Source organism: Euleptes europaea, chromosome 13, assembly GCF_029931775.1.
Source record: "Euleptes europaea isolate rEulEur1 chromosome 13, rEulEur1.hap1, whole genome shotgun sequence".
NCBI lineage: Eukaryota > Metazoa > Chordata > Lepidosauria > Squamata > Sphaerodactylidae > Euleptes > Euleptes europaea.
In genome coordinates this window covers 53,734,081-53,754,091 of record NC_079324.1, presented here as the reverse complement: position 1 = coordinate 53,754,091, position 20,011 = coordinate 53,734,081, and the positions used below count along the sequence as shown (strand labels likewise).

The 20,011-nt window shown below is 44.4% G+C and overlaps 1 protein-coding gene across 1 annotated transcript in view; it reads left to right on the top strand.

Moving 5' to 3' along the window:
* GOLGA3 (golgin A3) overlaps positions 1-14,042 on the top strand; it is a 39,690-nt gene extending 25,648 nt beyond the window's left edge. The window contains exons 14-23 of the mRNA XM_056859075.1: positions 545-761; positions 2,011-2,154; positions 3,061-3,258; positions 4,567-4,683; positions 7,363-7,502; positions 9,211-9,343; positions 9,559-9,681; positions 9,887-10,051; positions 12,121-12,284; positions 13,835-14,042. Coding sequence (XP_056715053.1) covers positions 545-761; positions 2,011-2,154; positions 3,061-3,258; positions 4,567-4,683; positions 7,363-7,502; positions 9,211-9,343; positions 9,559-9,681; positions 9,887-10,051; positions 12,121-12,284; positions 13,835-14,042 — 1,609 coding nt within the window. The remainder of the gene's footprint in view (positions 1-544; positions 762-2,010; positions 2,155-3,060; positions 3,259-4,566; positions 4,684-7,362; positions 7,503-9,210; positions 9,344-9,558; positions 9,682-9,886; positions 10,052-12,120; positions 12,285-13,834) is intronic.
* The last annotated feature ends 5,969 nt before the right edge of the window (positions 14,043-20,011 follow it).

The window sequence follows — 20,011 nt, the reverse complement described above, 5'->3', positions numbered from 1 at the left end:
CCAAATGACTTGGTGGTGGATCCAGAGTTTGCAGAAGGACTCCTTGCGCGAACAGAAGATTCCTACATAAGTGGGGGTGGGAGGATAACCAGGGCAATATACGTAGCGTTTATAGTGCTCCTCCAGTGATACGGAGGATGTAAGAAATGTGGGGTACAAACAGACAAGTGTAGGAATGTTCAGGTATTACACAGTGTTTTTTGGAATGATACAGCCATTTTATTCAGAAAAAGATGCATGAGGGGGAGTATTCAAAGCAGGTGAGATAATTTGTGTGAGCAGTGCAAGAATGAGATACAGAACTGTGGGTTCATATGCAACTGTTTGAACCCCTGCCCCATGAAATAATATGGAATCCTCTAGATTCACCCCTTCACTCAGATTATAAAGCACCCCAACAAAGAACAAGGCATGGGGTTGTGGACTTTGAATGAAGACTGTTAGAATTTACCAGCATTTACTTCAATATGCAGCTCTTCACTGTACACCATTAGTGTCTTGGAAAAGTAATTTAATGGGTCTGCTTGTTCTGTTTGAAAATTAGGGCCATTACTGAGCAGAAGCACAAAATGAAGCGACTGGGGTCAGATCTGAACACGGCGCAGAAGGAGATGAAAGCAAAGCACAAAGCCTATGAGAATGCCGTCGGAATCCTAAGTCGGCGTCTGCAGGAAGCCCTCACTGCAAAAGAAGCGTCGGAAGCAGAGCTGAGCAAACTAAAGGCACAGATCACCGATGGAGACCATAGCCAGGCAGGCCAGGTAGGCAGATGTCCCATAGAGTTGCATTTCTCTAGGCAGAGCCATACCCCTCCCTCCCCGTTGCTGTCTGTAAGAGCCCTTAGTTGGGTTGGTGGCTGTTGTTGAATGAACTGGGATAGAAGAAGAAGAGTTGGTTTTTATATGCTGACTTTCTCTACCACTTAAGGGAGAATCAAACCGGCTTACAATCGCCTTCCCCTCCCCACAACAGACACCCTGTGAGGTAGGTGGGGCTGAGAGAGTTCTAACAGACCTGTGACTAGCCCAAGGTCACCCAGCTGGCTTAATGTGTAGGAGTGGGGAAACCAACCTGGTTCACCAGATTAGCCTTCGCCACTCATGTGGAGGAGTGGGAAATCAAACTCAGTTCTCCAGATCAGAGTCCACCGCTCCAAACCACCGCTCTTAACCACTACACCACTCTGGCTTTACGATGCATTGCATAGAATCAATGCAGAGCAGTAACTGCTAGAGTTTATATATGTTTTGTGCGTCTCTGATAAAAAGGGCTGTTGGCCAGCAAGGCCTGGAAAGTGGCTGAAGTCAGTAGACTGTACTGGGTTAGACAGGTGAAATCTAACTGTATCAGGCAGCTTCTTTATTTATTCAATTTATACCCTGCCTTTCTCCCCAGTGGGGACTCGAACTGGCATGTAATTCTCCTCTCCTCCTTTTTATCCGCACAACAATCCAGTGAGGTAGATTAGGCTGAGTGTGTCTGACTGGCCCAAGATCACTTGGCAAGCTTCCTTGGCAGAGTGGGGATTCGAACCAGGTCCTCCCAGAACCTAGTCTGATTCTATAACCACCAAACTACATGGGTTGAACCACACTAGCAGTGGCCCTCTGGTCCATATTTTTTTCACTTAGCTATTTAATAAGCTTGTTCTAAAAATCCAAGTAATGCTTAACTTTCTCCAGCACTGTCCTGTTAATTCCAGGGCCAAAAATGTACCAGATTAACATGTCCCTTTCTGCCGTTTGGCCCAAACTCATCCTCAGCTGCTTCAGTAACATATATCTAGGGTTATTACCCAATTAAAGGTATCTTTGTTGATTAATGGTATGAGTGTTTATTTTGATTGCTTGATCTGCATAAATTTGATAAAGAAATGCAAAAAAAATGCTAAAAAAATAAAGTACGGTATGCTACAAATAAAGTACAGTATGCCACAAATACTGGTTAGTCTAACTTGTGTTCTTGCCCTAGCGGTGGTTCTAAGGTGGCTTTATGGATCTTTGCCCCCAGGAAAGGATTCAGGCTCTGGAGATGGAATTGCAAGCTCTTGGCCACAGCAAGATGGTGCTAGAAAAGGAACTGCAAGAAGTGATCTCAGTCACCAGCCAGGAGCTGGAAGAATACAGAGAAAAAGTCCTTGAACTTGAAGATGAGGTAGTGTCTCTCTGTTCCTTTCAGAAGCCAACAAAATCATCTGGATATTTCCCATTACTCCCTACAGGCACACTGAGCCTTTCAAGTTTTGCCCCTACATGGTGTCGGCAGGTGCCATGACACCTGCCAAGCTTTTCAGAAAGTGGGTGGGTCCATTGTAAAGCTGGGCTTGTTATTGGCTGCCCTCTTTCAAATGAAAGGGTTTTCCACCGGAGGATCAAGAAGACTGGTAAGCCCCTGGGCTTCCCTTTGCTAGCTTGGAGCTCCATTTCCCCTTCAGCCTTTCCTTCTTCCCAGGAGGTGTAAGGAGGGAGGTATTCCATTTGGCTCCACCTCCTATGGCATCCATTTTGGGCTTGGCTCTGCCTGTGGCTGCCATTTTGGGGTGGGGTGGTGCTCACCACTCCCTCTCTAAAGTCCAAAGGTGCATAGGTTTTAAAAGACTTGGGACGTCTGGGTTAGACTTCAGCTTCATACCTCTGTCTCTTTCTTCCATCCTCTGTAAGGGGTTATGCCTATCTGGGAGAATGGGGCTGTTAGCCTTCTAAGTAAGGATGGGGCAGAAATAAAATCTTAGGGTTGGATCCGGACTAAATGTCCTGCTTACCTGCAATTCCCAACAATTCTCCCTTCCTGCTGCAGACCCCCCCTTATGTCATTCCTCAGGGCTCCCTCTCCCTTAGAAGCAGCATTTCATGGAGGCCAGTGGGCTGCTTTGGGAAGGGGATACAGGAAAATCCCATTCCACTGATGGAAAATTCAGTCTGGAGCCAACCCTTAGAAAGCCCTGCTGTAAAAAAAAATGCACATTTCTGCTACCTCTGGGTTGCTTACAATTCAGTAACCTAATGAACCTGTGTTATGGTAAACCTTTTGAAAGCAGTAACAATACATGTGGTTCTTCAGCTTCAAGAATCAAGGGGCTTCCGAAAGAAGATCAAGCGTCTGGAAGAAATAAACAAGAAGCTGTCGCTCGAACTTGAGCATGAACGCGGGAAACTGACTGGTCTCGGCCAGTCCAACGCGGCTCTACGGGAGCACAATCGCATCCTCGAAGCAGCGCTGGCCAAGAGGGAGGCGGATCTGGTGCAGCTGAATCTTCAGGTATGCCCAGCGTTTTCACTTGGTCAGCGATCGAGGATGATAACCATCTTCAAGCCCTTGAAGGGCTGTCACGTAGAGGAGGGTGCTGAGTTGTTTTCTGTCGCCCCAGAAGGTTGGACCAGAACCAGTGGGTTGAAATTAAATCAGAAGAGTTTCCATCTAGACATTAGGAAGAATTTTCTAACAGTTAGATCATTTCCTCAGTGGAACAGGCTTCCTCGGGAGGTGAGGCGCTCTCCTTCCCTGGAGGTAATTAAGAAGAGGTTAGATGGCCATCTGTCAGCAATGCTGTTTCTATGACCTTAGGCAGTTCATAAGAGGGAGGGCATCTTGGCCATCTTCTGGGCATGGAGTAGGGGCACTGGGGGTGTGGGGGGGAAGGTAGTTGTGAATTTCCTGCATTGTGCAGGGGGTTGGACTAGATGACCCAGGTGGTACCTTCCAACTCTATGCTTCTATGATTGTCGTATGCCTGGAAGCATGTTTTTATCTTATGGTTCTTTTAATTGGCTTTTAAAGAGCATCCTGTATTGGCTGTTGATCAGCATCCTATAATCCTCCTCCAAACACAGAGTATGTTTTACTACTTCGGTTATGGGTCAAGTAGATCCCAAAATAAGTAATAGAAACCAAAATCCTTGGAGATTGCACTGAGCTTGCCACCAGCCACCAGGGGGGAAAAGCAACCCTTTCTTCAGTATTCCCACTTGGCACCAGAAGAATAGAACAACAGCAACAGCAAGCAGAGACAAAAATAGCAATTAAGAAAAATATCATTTTGTGAATTTTGCCCTACATGCTAATTTGGGTTTCCCTTTAGATGCAGTTGTGGATAAAAATGACCCCCAACAGGGTATATATCTTGTAATTTACAAAAGGAAATAAAAAAGAATGGTAGGTCCTAGAAACATCACAGGGCAGTCGTCCTCAATAAAGTTAAAGAATATACTGGGTATGGAGTTGCAGAGGACAGAAAACAAAGGTGTTTTTAAAATCAATTTCCCCCAGTTATCTGGGTCAGTCTGACCCCATTTCCTCACTGTAGCGTGGTGCTTTTTGATTTTGGTTTTAAGTCTGTATTTGCGATTAGTGTTTACCTTTTCTTTCATCTTGTGGTTTTACTGTATTGTTTTTAGAGTTCTCATTGTAAGCTGCCTTGCAGAAATTTATGTGCAGAGGTGGGGTGTAAATATTTAAATAAATAAACAAATGCACTTTATGGACTGCAACTGGAGAACAGTCCCAGCACACTGCAGCATGAGGTTTGGTTTTACCCTGTTAACCTTCAGGGTTTTATTGATGCTCCAGGTTCAAGCAGTTCTGAAGCGCAAAGAGGAAGAGGATCAGCAAATGAAGCAGCTTGTTCAAGCCTTGCAGACAGCCCTGGAAAAAGAGAAGACGAAAGTGAATGACCTTAAAGAACAGGTATGGGCTTGGTTGAGGGCTTTCATTATAAGCGTTAAGGCTGACTGAGCCACTAGGTAAAAACCTTGGCATGAGTTGCAGGCATGGGAAAGTGCCGTCAAGTCACTGCCCACTTAGGGTGACCTGTAGGGTTTTCAGGAAAAGAGACAAGCAGAGATGGTTTGACATTTTCTGCCTCTACACAGCAACCCTGGACTTCCTTGGTGGTCTCCCATCCAAGTGCTAACCAGGGCCGAGCCTACTTAGCTTCTGAGATCTGACAAGATCAGGCTAGCCTTGGCCATCCAGGTCAGGGTGAGCTGCAGGCATGTATGTGAACTTTAAGCACTGAGAGCTGGAGTAGGGAATGGCCGGGAGTGTGAAATCCTCCCCGCTCCTGTTCAGCTTGTGCCTCAAGCTGTAGCCCCACCCATCAGTTGACCTTGTGTGTGTTAAGTGCCGTCAAGTCGCTTCCGACTCATGGGGACTCTATGAATCAATGTCCTCCAAAATGTCCTATCTTTAACAGCCTTGCTCAGATCTTGCAAATGGAGGGCTGTGGCTTCCTTTATTGAGTCAATCCATCTCTTGTTAGGTCTTCCTCTTTTCCTGCTGCCCTCAACTTTTCCTAGCATGACTGTCTTTTCCAGTGACGCTTGTCTTCTCATAATGTGACCAAAATACGATAGCCTCAGTTTAGTCATTTTAGCTTCTAGGGTCAGTTCAGGCTTGATTTGATCTAGAACCCACTGATTTGTTTTTTTGGCAGTCCAGGGTATCCGTCACACTCTCCTCCAACACCACATTTCAAAGGAATCTACTTTCTTCCTATCAGCTTTCTTCAATGTCCATCTTTCACACCCATACATAGTAATAGGGAATACAATGGTATGAATTAACTTAATCTTGGTGGCCAGTGACACATCTTTACACTTCAGAATCTTTTCTGTCTCCTTCATGGCTGCCCTTCACAGTCTCAATCTCCTTCTGATTTCTTGGCTGCAGTCTCCCTTTTGGTTGATGACCTTAGGCAAATAAATACCCCTTGGCCACCTCCTCCACCCAGTCTTTCTCCATGCAATGAAGGAAAAACAAATCTGAAGCTAGTGTGTAGTAGCCACAAACTTTCTCTTCCAAGTCGTAGGCCTACAAATACACACCCAAACTCCTAACATCCTGCATGTTACCTTTGTGATGGATTTGAATTGTTGTACGTCACTGTTGTATGGCACCAAGAGGCCATCAAATATATAAAGGTAAAGGTCGTCCCCTGTGCAAGCACCAGGTCATTTCTGACCCATGGGGAGCCATCACATCCCGACGTTTACTAGGCAGACTATGTTTACAGGGTGGTTTGCCAGTGCCTTCCCCAGTCTTTTACCGCCAGCAAGCTGGGTCCTCATTTTACCAACCTTGGAAGGATGGAAGGCTGAGTCAACCTTGAGCTGGCTACCTGAAACTGACTCCCGTCGGGGTCGAACTCAGGTTGTGAGCAGAGCTTTTGACTGCAGTACTGCAGCTTACCACTCTGCACCAGGGGCTCTATATATTCTATAAATATATAGAAGATCCTAAATAATGATTTTATAATGCAATCCCAAAATATCAGTGCACAACTCTATAAAAATTCTACTAAGGTTAACATTACAGATGCAATTCAAAAACACGTAGAATACTCCATGAATTCTTCATTTATATGATCAGTCTGATTCAAGTCCAATGAGCATGAAAAGACACTGGTTGAAATGATCCTGATTGAAAACTGGAGATGGAATTGAAGATGAAAGTCACAAGTTGAAGACGACTCATGGGGACTCTATGAATCAATGTCCTCCAAAATGGTATTCAGTCGTTCCGCTTAGCTTCCTCGGTTTCAACTGTGCCCTGTAGTAACAGTGTCACTTACAACATTGTATTGAATGTAATCAAATTCCATCTAATTAATTAATAACTGACTGTTCATATATTATAAGCACAAATCCAGCACACTAAGTACTATGTTTGAAAGCCAGTCAGGTGTAATGGCTAGTGGTTTGACTAGGACTGGGAGGACCCAGGTTGAAATCCCCATTCAGTTATGAAACTCCTTGGGTGGCTCTAGCCCAGTCTATGAGGCAGTTCTGTATTCTGAAGGCTCACATCTTCATGAGACTGCAATATAAATTTTAAAAGGAGCAAGCAAGGAGGCTAAGGATCCTGGAAGGATACTGCCCTCTGGATGACAGAGGGGCTTAAACATTTTGACGTCTGCCCTGTTCAGTAATAGTCGGTAAGGATGTTTAACTTCTCTGGTCATTGGTTTATTTACATACATATGCGTAATATACATAAAGGTAGACCCCTGTGCAAGCACTGGGTCATTACTGACCCATGGGGTGACATCACATAAGGACGTTTACTATGTTTGTTTACGGGGTGGCTTGCCATTGCCTTCCCCAGCCGTCTACGCTTTACCCCCAGCACGTTGGGTACTCATTTTACCGACTTTGGAAGGCTGAGTCAACCTTGAGCCGGCTACTTGAAACCGACTTTCTTCGGGATCGAACTCAGGTTGTGATCAGAGCTTTGACTGCACTACTGCAGCTTACTGCTCTGCACCACGGGGCTCCTTATAACGTACATGCATATGCCTAAAAGAGAAACTTGTACAGTGATTGGCTGGAATATACCAGTTACACTAATGCGGTTTTGCTGTTGTAGGTCGCAACCGCCAAAGCAGAGGCAGCCCATAATCGCCGTCATTATAAAGCGGCTGCCCTTGAGCTCAGCGAGGTGAAGCGAGAGCTGCTGGCCAAAGAAGCACTCATCCAAGCCCTTCAGGCTGAAGTGGACAAGCTTCAGTGAGTATCCTGATCAGACTGGAAGCACTGCGTTTCTCAGAAGGCTTGTAGCTGACTGACAAGATCGCAAGATTGCTTTTTATATTTCAGGAGGAACATCTGCACCTGGTTTGTTTCTAGGGCCTTCAGGGCCTCTCTCTATGAACCCAGCTCTGAATGAATGCCTGCCGGTTACTCTGTACATGTCTGCAGAAAGCCGTTGGGGTTCTGCTGCTTTGTGATTCTCTTGGTCTCATCATTTCTCCATCATGCTAGATGGTCTTCATCCCTCCATCTCCTCTCCCATCTTCCTCCCACCCCGAGCATATATGCATCTTGTCTGACAGTGTAATGAAATAACTCTTTGCCCAGTCCCTAGTGATACGCCATCTATCCTTCCGAAGCTGCGTAGAGAAATGTTACATTGGCAGGAAATGCTCTTCTTTCAGTATGTGAACGATCACTATTGTATACAGTATTTTGGGTAGAATTTGGTAACTGTTGCTGGAATAGGTGTTAGCCCAAGGTAGCGGCAGAGTTTGGTACCCATGAGTCACTGGAAAACAATCCTAATTTCCCCAGCTAATGTAGAACTGACCTTAATCCGGTTCTTAGTTTAGCCATTAACCCTTTGGGTGAGGTCTGTCAGTCAGAACACATACATTTTTGTCAGTTGCGCTAGTGAGCAACTACTAAAACACCAAGCATACTGGCGAATGTGCTTTACAGACAATTGTTTAAAGGGCGTGTGAAGTCCCACCTGAAGTTAAACCAACTTTTCCGATGAACAGGAACTTGTGTTTCGAGGCAGAGGGAGCTCAAGAGATATTTCAGATGGTCTTGAGTGTAAAATCCTCTGGAAGGGGGCAGGCAAAGCCATTTAAAAGTTGGCTTGTGACTTTTGTTGATGGATTGGCAGCTGATTGGCTGTGCACAGTAATGGCTGACTGGCATCATAGTCCCTCCTCTCCTCTTCCCAGAGCACTTTTTCAAGAGCACAGTTATTTAGCGGTTGGTCTCAAACAGAGCTGACTAATGCATTTATACCAAGCTTCCCCAAGGGGGGAAAATGTTTTAGTTTCCCTGAGAGTGATTAAGATCAGATTCAGATTTATTGATACAGCATAAGCCGGTAAAACACATATATCGTTTATGCAAAAGGTAAAAAAATTATAGCAGTTCAACCAAAAACATTCCTAATTAAAATTTCTAAATAATGTATGATAGACTAAAATTGACCAAATTATGATTTAATCTGATTGCAACTGCCCAACATTAGGCGTCAAACTTTATATGCAATTGCACAAAATGTGGCTACCAGTTTGGCCATCTGGGAGTGATTAAGAGCAAGTAACAACAGACTGCTTAGCAGCTGAGATTTACTTATACCTGGGTCCCTCAGGTGGGTAGATCCTTGAATTTTGGGAAGCTCTGAGCAGCGGGATTTTAAGAGTTCCTGAATTAGGGCCATCTTGGAAAATAATAACAAGCCTAAGCCAAACAGGGAGCAGTTCCAATAATTTTTCAGTAAGTCGACGAGATCTGCAGCCATCTCCATAGCACTAATGTCACAGATTAGCACTAAGCTTCCTGATCTAATCAACCTCTGCGATCCGACTGGACCATTCGAGGAATCAAGGGGTGAGTCTGGCCCTCTTCAGAGAGGCTTGTGGAGCTCTTTGAAAACGGTATCTGAATACGGGGTGTTGAGTCTTCCTTGTTGTTCTAGGGCCAATAACGGGAAGCACTCCGAGGAAGTGTCCCAGTTCCAGCAAGAGCTGGCAGAAGCCCGGTCCCAGCTTCAGCTTCTGCGGAAGCAACTGGACGAACAGCTCAGCAAGCAGCCTGTAGAAAATCAAGAGGTGAGAATTTTAAAGTGGTTCCTTCACTGTTCTCCGTCACAAAAAAACTGTTTTGCTGTGCCAGTAAGCGAATGTGTCTTCTGTTTCTTTTGCACTCCTGCGCAAACCCGTTGGCTGTTATATTCTCATTGGCTTCGATGGAATGTTACTGTGTGCAGGATGGAGGCCTTGAAATTTTGAGACTTGGTCGGGTTTTGACGTACTTCTACATGCAGGTTGAAGACCTGAAGTGGGAGGTAGATCAGAAGGAGCGAGAAGTCCAGGCCTTGAAGCAGCAGCTGGACCTGACAGAGCAGCGCAGCCACAAAGAGTTGGAAGGCATCCAGTCTGTGCTGCAGGTATCGAATCTGACCTTTCCCAAGGGAACTGACCCAGCTGGTTAGGATCAGGGAGGAGAGAGGCTCCTTAAGCAAACCATTTTTGTAGGGGGCTAGAGCAAGTGTCCCCAACCTTTTTTTGAGCCTGTGGGCACCTTTGAAATTTTGAGGGGTACCCTATAATGGCTGCCACGGGAGCCGGAGTTATCGTCTTTCATCCTCGTAGGCGATCAAGACAGAGTTGGAGATGGTTCGAGACGATCTGTCATTAACTCAGAAGGATAAGTTCATGCTTCAGGCGAAAGTGACGGAACTGAAGAACAGCATGAAGACTCTCCTCCAGCAGAACCAGCAGCTGAAGCTGGACTTGAAGCATGGGAAGACGAAGAAGGTATGTGGCAAAGGGGAAAGGAGGCGGTTTCTCCTGGAGTAAGTGTCAGATCGGAGCAGAAGGGAGTCCACTGGCACCTTGAAAATTTAATGATGCATAGTGACAAAAGCTCTTGAGGACTAGAACTCACTTATCCTCAGATAGCACATCACACACACATAAGTATGGGAGAAAATGGTAGCGGTTGGGGACCCCCCTGCTGTTTAAAAAGGTAAAGGTCCCCTGTGCTAGCACCGGGTCATTTCTGACCCATGGGGTGACGTCACATCCCGACGTTTCCTAGGCAGACTTTGTTTATAGGGTGGTTTGCCAGTGCCGTCCCCAGTCATCTTCCCTTTACCCCCAGCAAGCTGGGTACTCATTTTACCGACCTCGGAAGGATGGGAGGCTGAGTCAACCTTGAGCCGGCTACCTGAAACCGACTTCTGTCGGGATTGAACTCAGGTCGTGAGCTCCTCTCCTGCTGTTTACAACACTTTATTTCTCAGGGTATGTTTGTGTGCATGTCCATAAATCTGCAAACTTTATGCATTTCACAAAGTCGGCTTGGTTTCACAAAAGCCATTATAAATGTTTTAATTTTCAAGGTGGCACAAGATTGCCTTTTTGGATATTTTCTAACATAAGATGGGTCTTGACATGTTTAGCCAGGCCTGTGAATTTCTGCAAACACAAAGTATGTAGCAATGGTTTTGGGGCCTATTATTCATCCATTCATTTGTTCATTCATTCATTCAGCCTCTCCCTCTCTCTAAAAATAAAGGTCCTAAGCATTTATGGCTGTTAAGCCCTTTACAAGCCTGAAGCATCATTTCCAAATACAAAGCTTGGTATTTAAATGTGGGAAAGCAGATAACTTGGAGTTCTAACTACAGTTTGGCTAGGAAAACCAGAGTAACGCATGAAGTGAAATGTTAGCTCATGAGTTGGTTGCCAAATTTAAGTAGTCAATGCACAATAGGTCCCTTTGGCCTTTTGGCATTAGTTGTAATATCTGTGATCGATCTGTTTGATGCCAGGTAGAAACGTTGCCTCAGCAGCATTCCTGTTGCTCAGGTGTTTGCATAAAGGGCTTTCTCCTTTAAGGGTTCTGAGGCCAGCCTTCCTTCCCGGCAGTTTCAGACAGGTGCTGGGGAAAAGGGGCCCCCACAGTTGCCTCTTTTCAGACAGCTTCAAATTACAGGTAGTACCTCAGCCAGAAATCCCTGAAGCTCTCTTGGGCAGGCTTCTAATTGTCTCACCCCATCCCCCGGAGCAGTGGTTCCCACACTTTCTGAAGTGAGACTCACTTCTTATTGTATTGTACTCTTCGGGACCAACCTTCTTACCTTCCTGTAGATTTTGCAGATCCACTTGCAAAGTAACTCCACATCACTGCCCCCCTTTCCCGGCATAAAACAAAGGAACCTCGCATCATTGAACAAGTTTATATTCTGTTTTTCTTGCTTAGTGTTTCTAAAAATGTATGCAGCGTTACTGAGCAATAGGGTGCATTTTGCGGCTATTTTGCACATGATGTAGGAGCAAACCCAAACTTGTCATGAGCCTAACAGAGCATCCTCTGCCTACTAACCATATTGCCCACCCCCACTCCCTCCTGGCCTTGTGACCTCCTGACCAGCAATTGGAGAACTGTTGCCCTAGAGCACTGTATCCCAACTGGGGATCGGGATCCAAAAGTGGGACATGAAGCTTCTGACAGTGGGTCGTGGGGCAGCCTTTCCTAATGGCTACCCCCTGCCCTTTCCTTTGCTCTCTTTTGTATTTTGGAAACCAAGATCTGACCATGAAATCAGTATCTCCCATGTCATACATTAGTTGGTATTTTTTTCTTCACGGCATATACATGTCGATCAAGTAAAACGTGTCCTCGTGGTCACTAGAGTGAGTGAGAATCATGGGGGGGGATTAGAGGGAGTAATGGAGGAAGAGAACATGCAGGAAAAGTTATTTTATTTATGTAGAAAGTGTCTGTGTTGCCTCTCCAGAGGCCTGCTCGAGTTGGTTTGCAACTAAGAACGTTACTTGGCTTATTTCTGATGTGGTTTCCCCCCTCTGCACTTTCAAAGAGGAAAGAACTGAAGGGAGAGAAAAATTCTTCACATCCCGTGACTCCGGTGAAGATTCCTGACTGCCCTGTCCCAGCAGCTTTGCTGGAAGAGCTGTTGAAGCCTCTGACAGCTGTGAGTAAAGAGCCTTTAAAAAACCTCAACAGCTGCCTCCAGCAACTCAAGTGAGTAAATCTTGTTTAACTGCATGTCGCTAATGTTTAGCAATCCTACTCAAAGTTTTTGAGGGCTTTGGTTATATTTCAACCCAAACGTACGCTCAAATGGGGGTCATGAGAAACCAGAGCCACTTTGCAGTCTTGGGAACCAAAAGGGCATTTGGTGTTGCCTCCAGCTCTGAAGGCCATATCAAGGGTAGACTTACGACTGCTGGAACAGTCAGGATGCTGCTGCAGTCGTCCTGTTTGTGGGCTTTCTAGAGGCACCTGGTTGGCCACTGTGTGAGCAGACTGCTGGACTTGATGGGCCTTGGTCTGATCCAGCAGGGCTTTCCTTATGTTCTTATGACTGCTACCCATTGATGGGATGGCTGGCAATCCATTTACTCGCTCCATGAGAAAGTGTGGCTGAGAAGAGTTCTGACCCTGCCCTCTACCAGCTGAATTCTAAAAGTCTGGTTAAGATCATCAAACTGGTGTCATCTGGAGGCCAAAAATCCCCCCTCCGTGCTCCAGTTTTCGCCTTATGCATGACATTCTATTCTTGTTCTTTAATTTTGATCTTAGTGTGACACCATTCAGGGCCTGATTGGCCATATGAACAGTATCATTAAAGTAAGTAACTGTGTGAGGTAGGTTAGGCTGGAGAACGTGTGAGTGGCCTTAAGTCATCCAGCAAGCTCCCTTGAAAGAATAGGGATTCGACCTGGGTCTCTACTACTCTAACTACTACACCACACTGGCTGGTTATGACCCAACAGGCTTGTGTTCCAGGGGCTTTGTCAAATGCTGTTTATTAGGGGGAAACACGATTTGTTTGCTCAAGTATTTGAAATGTGACTCCATTCATTCATCCCTTACGTGAGATAACTGTTTAGTTCCAATTTTTATTATATACACTAAGCGTGCAAGTATACAACAATTACATAATATAGCGGTCAATCCTCTTCTAGTAATTATCATAGAAACCAACAAATATAAAACAAGCAAATGGTTATTTAACCAGTGCATTACAAATAATGCCAATTTTCCAATAAATTTGTTATAGTGCGGATTGGATTTTAATCTTCCATTAATATAGTGATTGGACATTAATGAACGATGCTGCCTTATACTGAACCAGACCCTTGGTCCATCAAAGTCAGTATTGTCTACTCAGACTGGCAGTGGCTCTCCAGGGTCGCAGGCAGAGAGGTCTTTCACATCACCTACTTGCCTAGTCCTTTTAACTGGAGATGCCGGGGATTGAACCTGGGACCTTCTGCATGCAAAGCAGAGGCTCTACCACTGAGCCAAAGCTGCTATTAAAAGGGGCGTACTGATTTGTTTTCCACTGTGGGGCAATACAAATACGAACCCTAATTATCAGACCCAAGATGAGTTCCAGGTCGTCATCTTGAATAATGTTTGTGAGAAAACCCAAGAACAGTGCTTTAGGTTCACATGGTGAGTTATAACCCTGCCTTGTCTGTGGTTGCATCCGTCCCTCACTACTGTTTTATCATCTGATTGATGGCTTCCCTCTCTCCCCCCAACCCTTGACTTTGCTTCCAAAGGCAGGAGATGGACAGCCTGCAGCGTCAAATGGAGGAGCACACAATCACGGTACACGAATCAATGTCTTCATGGACGCAGATAGAAGGGCAGTTAACGGACCTTACTACAACCTTCCCTGCTTCTGCGTCGGGCAGCCAAGAACTTCCTGATAGAGATCTAAAAGTGCATAATCCCAGTGCTGGCGGGAAAGAAGGAGTGATGCAGTGACCTCAGTCCTCCTTGCTTCACTTGATCACTTTTCTAAGTATGTAAAAAATCTTTATCGATTCATTTGTGTTTCTTTCAAGTTCTCCATCTTTCCTTTTAACAACAGAGAAATGAAAATAGGCAAAATGTTAACTGAAGGCAAAACTTTACTAATCTTTTTTTTAAAAATTCATCAACCTTATCTGAGAGAAAGTCATACTTTGGTAGGGAACTGTGACTTCAGTGCATCCAGAAGACTCCAAGAGAATTCCTTTCTCTTTCTCCCCGCCACCCTCAGGTCTGTAATGAACAGAGGCCGGATTTGGTCGCAAAGCAAATTGGGTTTCAAAACAGTAGGTTTTTTCAGAGGTTACTACACCCATACTTATCAGGAGTGTACGCTCTCTGTGATCTTCCAGGTACACTCGGAAAATCCAGGGGTTGTTTTGCATGCAGCAAAGATTTTTCCACTTGCAAAATATGCATACTACTCCATTCAGACAACTTTGTGACTGCATGTATTTGGAGAATCCATATGTGATTACCGGCCTCTCGGTATGCATGCACATAACATCTGAAAAGGGCTATTTTTGTGCCTCTTTTGAGCTGCTGGCAAATGTTGTCGATAATGACTTGGAATATGAGCAAGGTTGCTGCGCCTGGTGACTTCTGATGTTTCGCTTCAAACTGGTCTTTGTCAAGAGAGAGACCCTTGATTCGTTGCATTAACAGTAGCAGATGATTAGTATAAAGCATATTTTCTCTGTAACCATGAATGTTGAAGCCACATGCTCTGAAGCAGCCCCATTGCATCCACTGGGTCTGCTTCAGAGTAAATGGATTGAGCATCCACAACCAAAAGCCAGTAGAGAGCTTTGTTTTACTTTGGCAGATTTATTTGCACTTTTTGGGGTAGGGGGTAGGGATTAGGTAGACAACTCCTGTGCCAGGGTCCATATAAATACTTAACCCTGTTCTGTCCTGGAGTATTTGTTTTACGGGGCCTATATATTGTTGGTTACACATTGCCAGGGTTTGAGTTTTTGTTGTTATTTTTAATGTAATGACATCTTAAGTTTGGTATTTGGAAAATACTGTACATAAGGGGCTCAGGAAAGCTAGCCCTAAAATCAGAGCTTTTTAGCAGTATAATTAATTCACTTATAGAATCTTTCAAAGATGAATGTTATATATTGCCTATACACCTCTATTTGTTAGCTTTAACTCCCCCATCCTTCTAATGCCTGATTAGGAGCTTGGCGCTCATGTAGCCTTCTTTGCGGACACACCTGCTGATCTAACATTAGCAGGCTGAAACAACAGGCCTTAGACTTTTCTTCCGTCCCTGCCCCTCAGCTGACGATGCAAAGACTTCCTCCCATCTCACTAGATTCCAAAGCAAACAGACCTGGCTTTGCTTGCTTTGTACTCTGAGCTGCACTCTAGGATGTGCTAGTGAAAATTCCAACTAGGAGAATGAACGGGGATGCAGGATGTACCTTGGTAGAGGCTGGAAAGGCGTGGAAGTCTAGGCTGTAATGTTCAGCTCACGGAGCCTTTAACATTTGGATCATTCCCCTCTGCAACATCCAAAGCAACCATGGATATGTTGTACTAAATGTTATGGAGATGGGGGAACTGGGCACGCAGCTGCTGTTTTCAGCAGCAGCCGTGCATACGTTGTAATGTCCAGTTCCATCTATTCAGGGTAAAAATGAAAAATCCAGAGGAAGTTGCTTAAGGATTTCTGCCACGGAAAATGGCACGAAATGGCACATGGTTTGGAGGATAAGGTTTGCTTTACAGTGCCATCCTGAGCAAAGTTACACCATTCTAAGCCCATTGACTTCATTGGATATAGCTCCGCTTAGGATGGCCCTGTTAATGAGGGGGTGTTTCAGATGATCCTGTTCACATAACATCCAGCAATGCCGGCACAGTTTTGCTGTAGAGTTGGCCCAACTCAAACTTTCCTTCAAGAACAGGGAACTATATATATTTTTTCCATTTTGCTTTTTCAAAACTGACCGATTCTGACTTTTTTTAACTTGCGTTTTAAACACATCGAATAGCCTGCTGATGAAAATGACTGTTTTTTTTTAAGTCTGGTAAGATGTTTTAATTTTTGCATATAATATATGAAGGAAAGGTACTCATTTAAACGTCAAGTAGGGTTTTTGGGTTTTTTGCATTCGTGGGGAAGGAATCTTTGTGAACGTGATGTTAGCTATTTTGTAAGACTAATCAACTTATCAAGATGCAGAAAAACCCCTGAAAGCTTTATTGACTGATCCAGATAAACTGAAGGCTTATACTACTAAAGTCTGTTTTACAGAGTAAATAGTAATGTGTGATTTCTTTTTTTTTATTTTTTTGCTGCTGTCCTCCACCTTCTGGAAGTTTATATACCTGCTAACTTAAAAAAGGAAAAATATTATAGTGTTTAAACACCAAAGTTAATACTCTGTAATGGTTTAATATATATCCAGCTCCAAAATCTGCACCAATGAGATTTTCATGTTGCTTCTCAGCACACTGTATTATTTACAGGAAGGACCTGGTATATGTGTGTGTGTGTGTGTGTGTGTGTATATATATATATATATATTCACTTGGGTACCTTGAGTGCCCATAAAGGATTTATTAGCTGAAACAACATTCGCAGTTGTTTCCAGAATACTTAATTAGTTCTATGTAATTAGTTAAACTAGTTTTTCAAGGTTTCACCAATTCCCGACCAGCTTGCTAAAAGAAGCCAGACTGTATATTTATAAAGCAGTGTAGCCTTAAGCCCACGTTTTCCTTCTTGGAAGGAAAATGGCACATTATGTTGTATTTTAGCTGAAGGAAAAGAGAGTTCTCCTTTTTATTTACCCAGCCCGAAGACTTCCCTTTGCAAGACCACATTCTCCCCCCCCTCCCCTTCGTTACATCTGCCATCTCTTCTGGTTTTGACCGCTGAAGAAGCAAGACTTGACAGATCTAAAGTTGGACCCAAAGTTGCTCAAGCAGAACGCGCTTCTGCTTGCTCGCGGAGGTGTCTGTGGGTTTCTACGGATTTCCCTCCCATCCTTCAGCTGCAGCCCCTCCCCACACTACATCCCATGGTGTTCTCAAGGGAACTGCAACTGTCAGGGACAGCTTTTCTGGTGGCACAAAAAGGTGCAGAAGCCAGGCAGGTGGCATGGATGGACAGATCGGTTCCATGACCAGAATGCCAAATTACCCTTCTTTGGATCCAGCCCTTAAGCTTAGAAAAATACAAGTACCCTTCCAAATTTCTGTTACAGACCCAGGAAGTTAAGGAAATTAAGTTCATTGTGGATCTGTCCCTCTTTCTTTGGAGACCTAGCACACTCTCTATAATCTATGGCTGAGAAGAAGGTTCCCTCTGTAATGTCAGATTTCTTAGGTAGATCTCTACCAAGTAACTGAGTGGTGACTCAGTTAATATTTCAGGGTTTTGCGAAATCAGAGGGATAATACCTCACAGGGACCCATTCTGCAAATTGATTCATTTATTATTTTTTTGGAAGGTGCTTTCTACATGTCAGTTGATTCTTGGTGATGAATATTTCTCCACTGCCTTTATAATGGGAAAAAGAGATGGAGGGGGAAGGGTGGGAACAGACATGCACTGTCTGTGTATTGCAATGTGGTTAAAAAAAGAAAACAGACTTCAGTATTGTTTTGTGAATTTTGATGGAGGGTTGTTTGAGAGCATTCTTCAAGTGTCTGCTAGTGTTGGATAAAAAAACTTCTGTTTGGACAGATGTTTCTATAAGTTGCATACTCTATCTTCTGCAGTATGTTGTATGATAACTTGAGTGCCTTCCAAGTTATTTGGTAACTTTTGCATCCTGGTTACTCAGTTCTTTCTTTCCCTGGGATATAGTTGGAGACATCCTACACTTAGGCAATACCCCCCTTTAATCAGGAAAAAACTAATGTTTGAGGAAAGCAGGATAGTTTCTAGAATGACACCTGCGTGCTGATATATGATGTATCATTGCTATAATATATGTACTGTGGAAGGGAGCATTAAAACTAGATACCTTTCCACTTCTAAACCAAAACATGACTAATTGTCTTTTGGTATGACAGTTGGGGGGAAAAGAAAAGGGAGATGTTGCTTTAAGTGAGATAGTGAATTCCCTGCCACATCATACTTATTAAAAAAACAATATATTTTATGGATTCATTATTATTTTTTTCTCCTAAAAATCCCCTGCCCCAGCCTTGCCCTGAGTAGACCTGTGTAAATTTCTTGGAAACAACTTCTGAATGTTATCATGCAAATACTGCCTTTTTGTACATGTTTCCAACCAGTTGCTGAGTCAGATTGTATTGGTAAGGGGAGGGAATCACCTCTGTAACAATTTTAATTGAGAGACCCAACTGTGAGGGAACAGTTAAAGTTGTGTTTGACTCGGGATTAATGATTGTGACCTTTACAAGCATGTTAATTTAAAAAGGATTAAGATGTGCATAAACATTCTTGGAAGGTTTTGTGCAATAAACTATTTTTCATAAATGGTTGCTATTTTTTATGATGAATTTGGGCTGGGGGGCGGGGCGCTAGCTCAGGTCAAGCAGAGAAGCTGACAATCCCTGAAGCACGATAACTCGGAATTACAAATCTGTACTAGATTGCGCCTGGGCTAGGTTGTGGAGCAAAGCAGGCAGGTGCTGCAACTAAGCGGAGCTTTTAAATGGCAACGCAGGTGCAGACTGCTAGAGGTACCAGTTTGTTTAGCAGGAGATATATTTAGGGTGGCTGGTGGCAGTGGGGTTACCCGGTTTGTTTTTGGTACCCCTGGGAGCAAGGGGAAGGGCAGCCATGGGGAAACTTGGGATGGCCACAGGGTTTTTTCTGACCTCCTGGGGGCCAACTAGAAAGAACAAGGAAGGGCTTGCAAGTCCATTTCTTCAAACCATGAAGTTAACTGATCTCCAGGCGACAGAGATCAGTTCCCCTGGAGAAAATGGCTGCTTCCAAGGGTAGTCTCTATGGCATTATACTCTGCTGGGGTCCCTCTGCTCCCTAAACCCCAAGCTCCACTCCCAAATCTCCAGGAATTTCAGGACCTGGAGATGACAGCTCTGTTATCTCCAGGCAAATGGGCTCAAAGCATCAGAAACTCAACAATTGCTTGGTGCCAGCAGCAGCCTTTGTTGTCCTGGTTCCACTGTACTGCCGGAGTCAGAACTCTGTGGGTTTGGCTACACCCTCCCGGCCATGACCCATCTAGTCAATGATTCTCCTGTTGTGATAAGGAAGTTTTATGATGCATGAGCTGGAAATTACAAACTCTGCCTTTCTGCTTATTTTTCGCCCAAATGGCAGTTTTGGCCTGTCCTGCTTTGTAGTCCTAAAACTGCCATTCTCCTCTGGAGTAACTTGGGGGGAATCCCTTAGTTGCCTCTCATTCTATAAATACAATATTGTCATATGCCAGGTATATTTCTGCCTATTCTTTCACAGTAGGCTTTTAGTGTTATATTTAAACAGAGTTCTCAGCCATGACACATGCAGTAGGGCTGCCACTGGCAAAAGGTTTTTGGGGCATAGCCTGAGGAGGGCAGAGTTTGGGGAGGGGAGGGACTTCAATGCCATAGAGTCCAATGCCAAAGTGGCCATTTTCTCCAGGTGAACTGATCTCTATCAGCTGGAGATCAGTTGTAATAGCAGGAGAACTCCATCTAGTACCTGGAGATTGACCAACCTACACATGCAATGTTAGCAAGCCAGAGAGCCATACCCTGGATGGACAGGGTGCTGATGTTGCGGCCCTAGCAGGCTTGCACACGTAGCATCCTGCTTTATGTTAGCTGGTAAGCACCTTCAAGTTGCAAAGGTAAGTTGTATTCCCAACTAGCATCTTACTTAAATCAGGAGTGCAGCAGAAGGAAGGCCGACTCCTGTGGTATCGGTATGGACAGTACTTCTTGACAGTACAGACATGGAATTAAAATGTGCTTCTATCTCA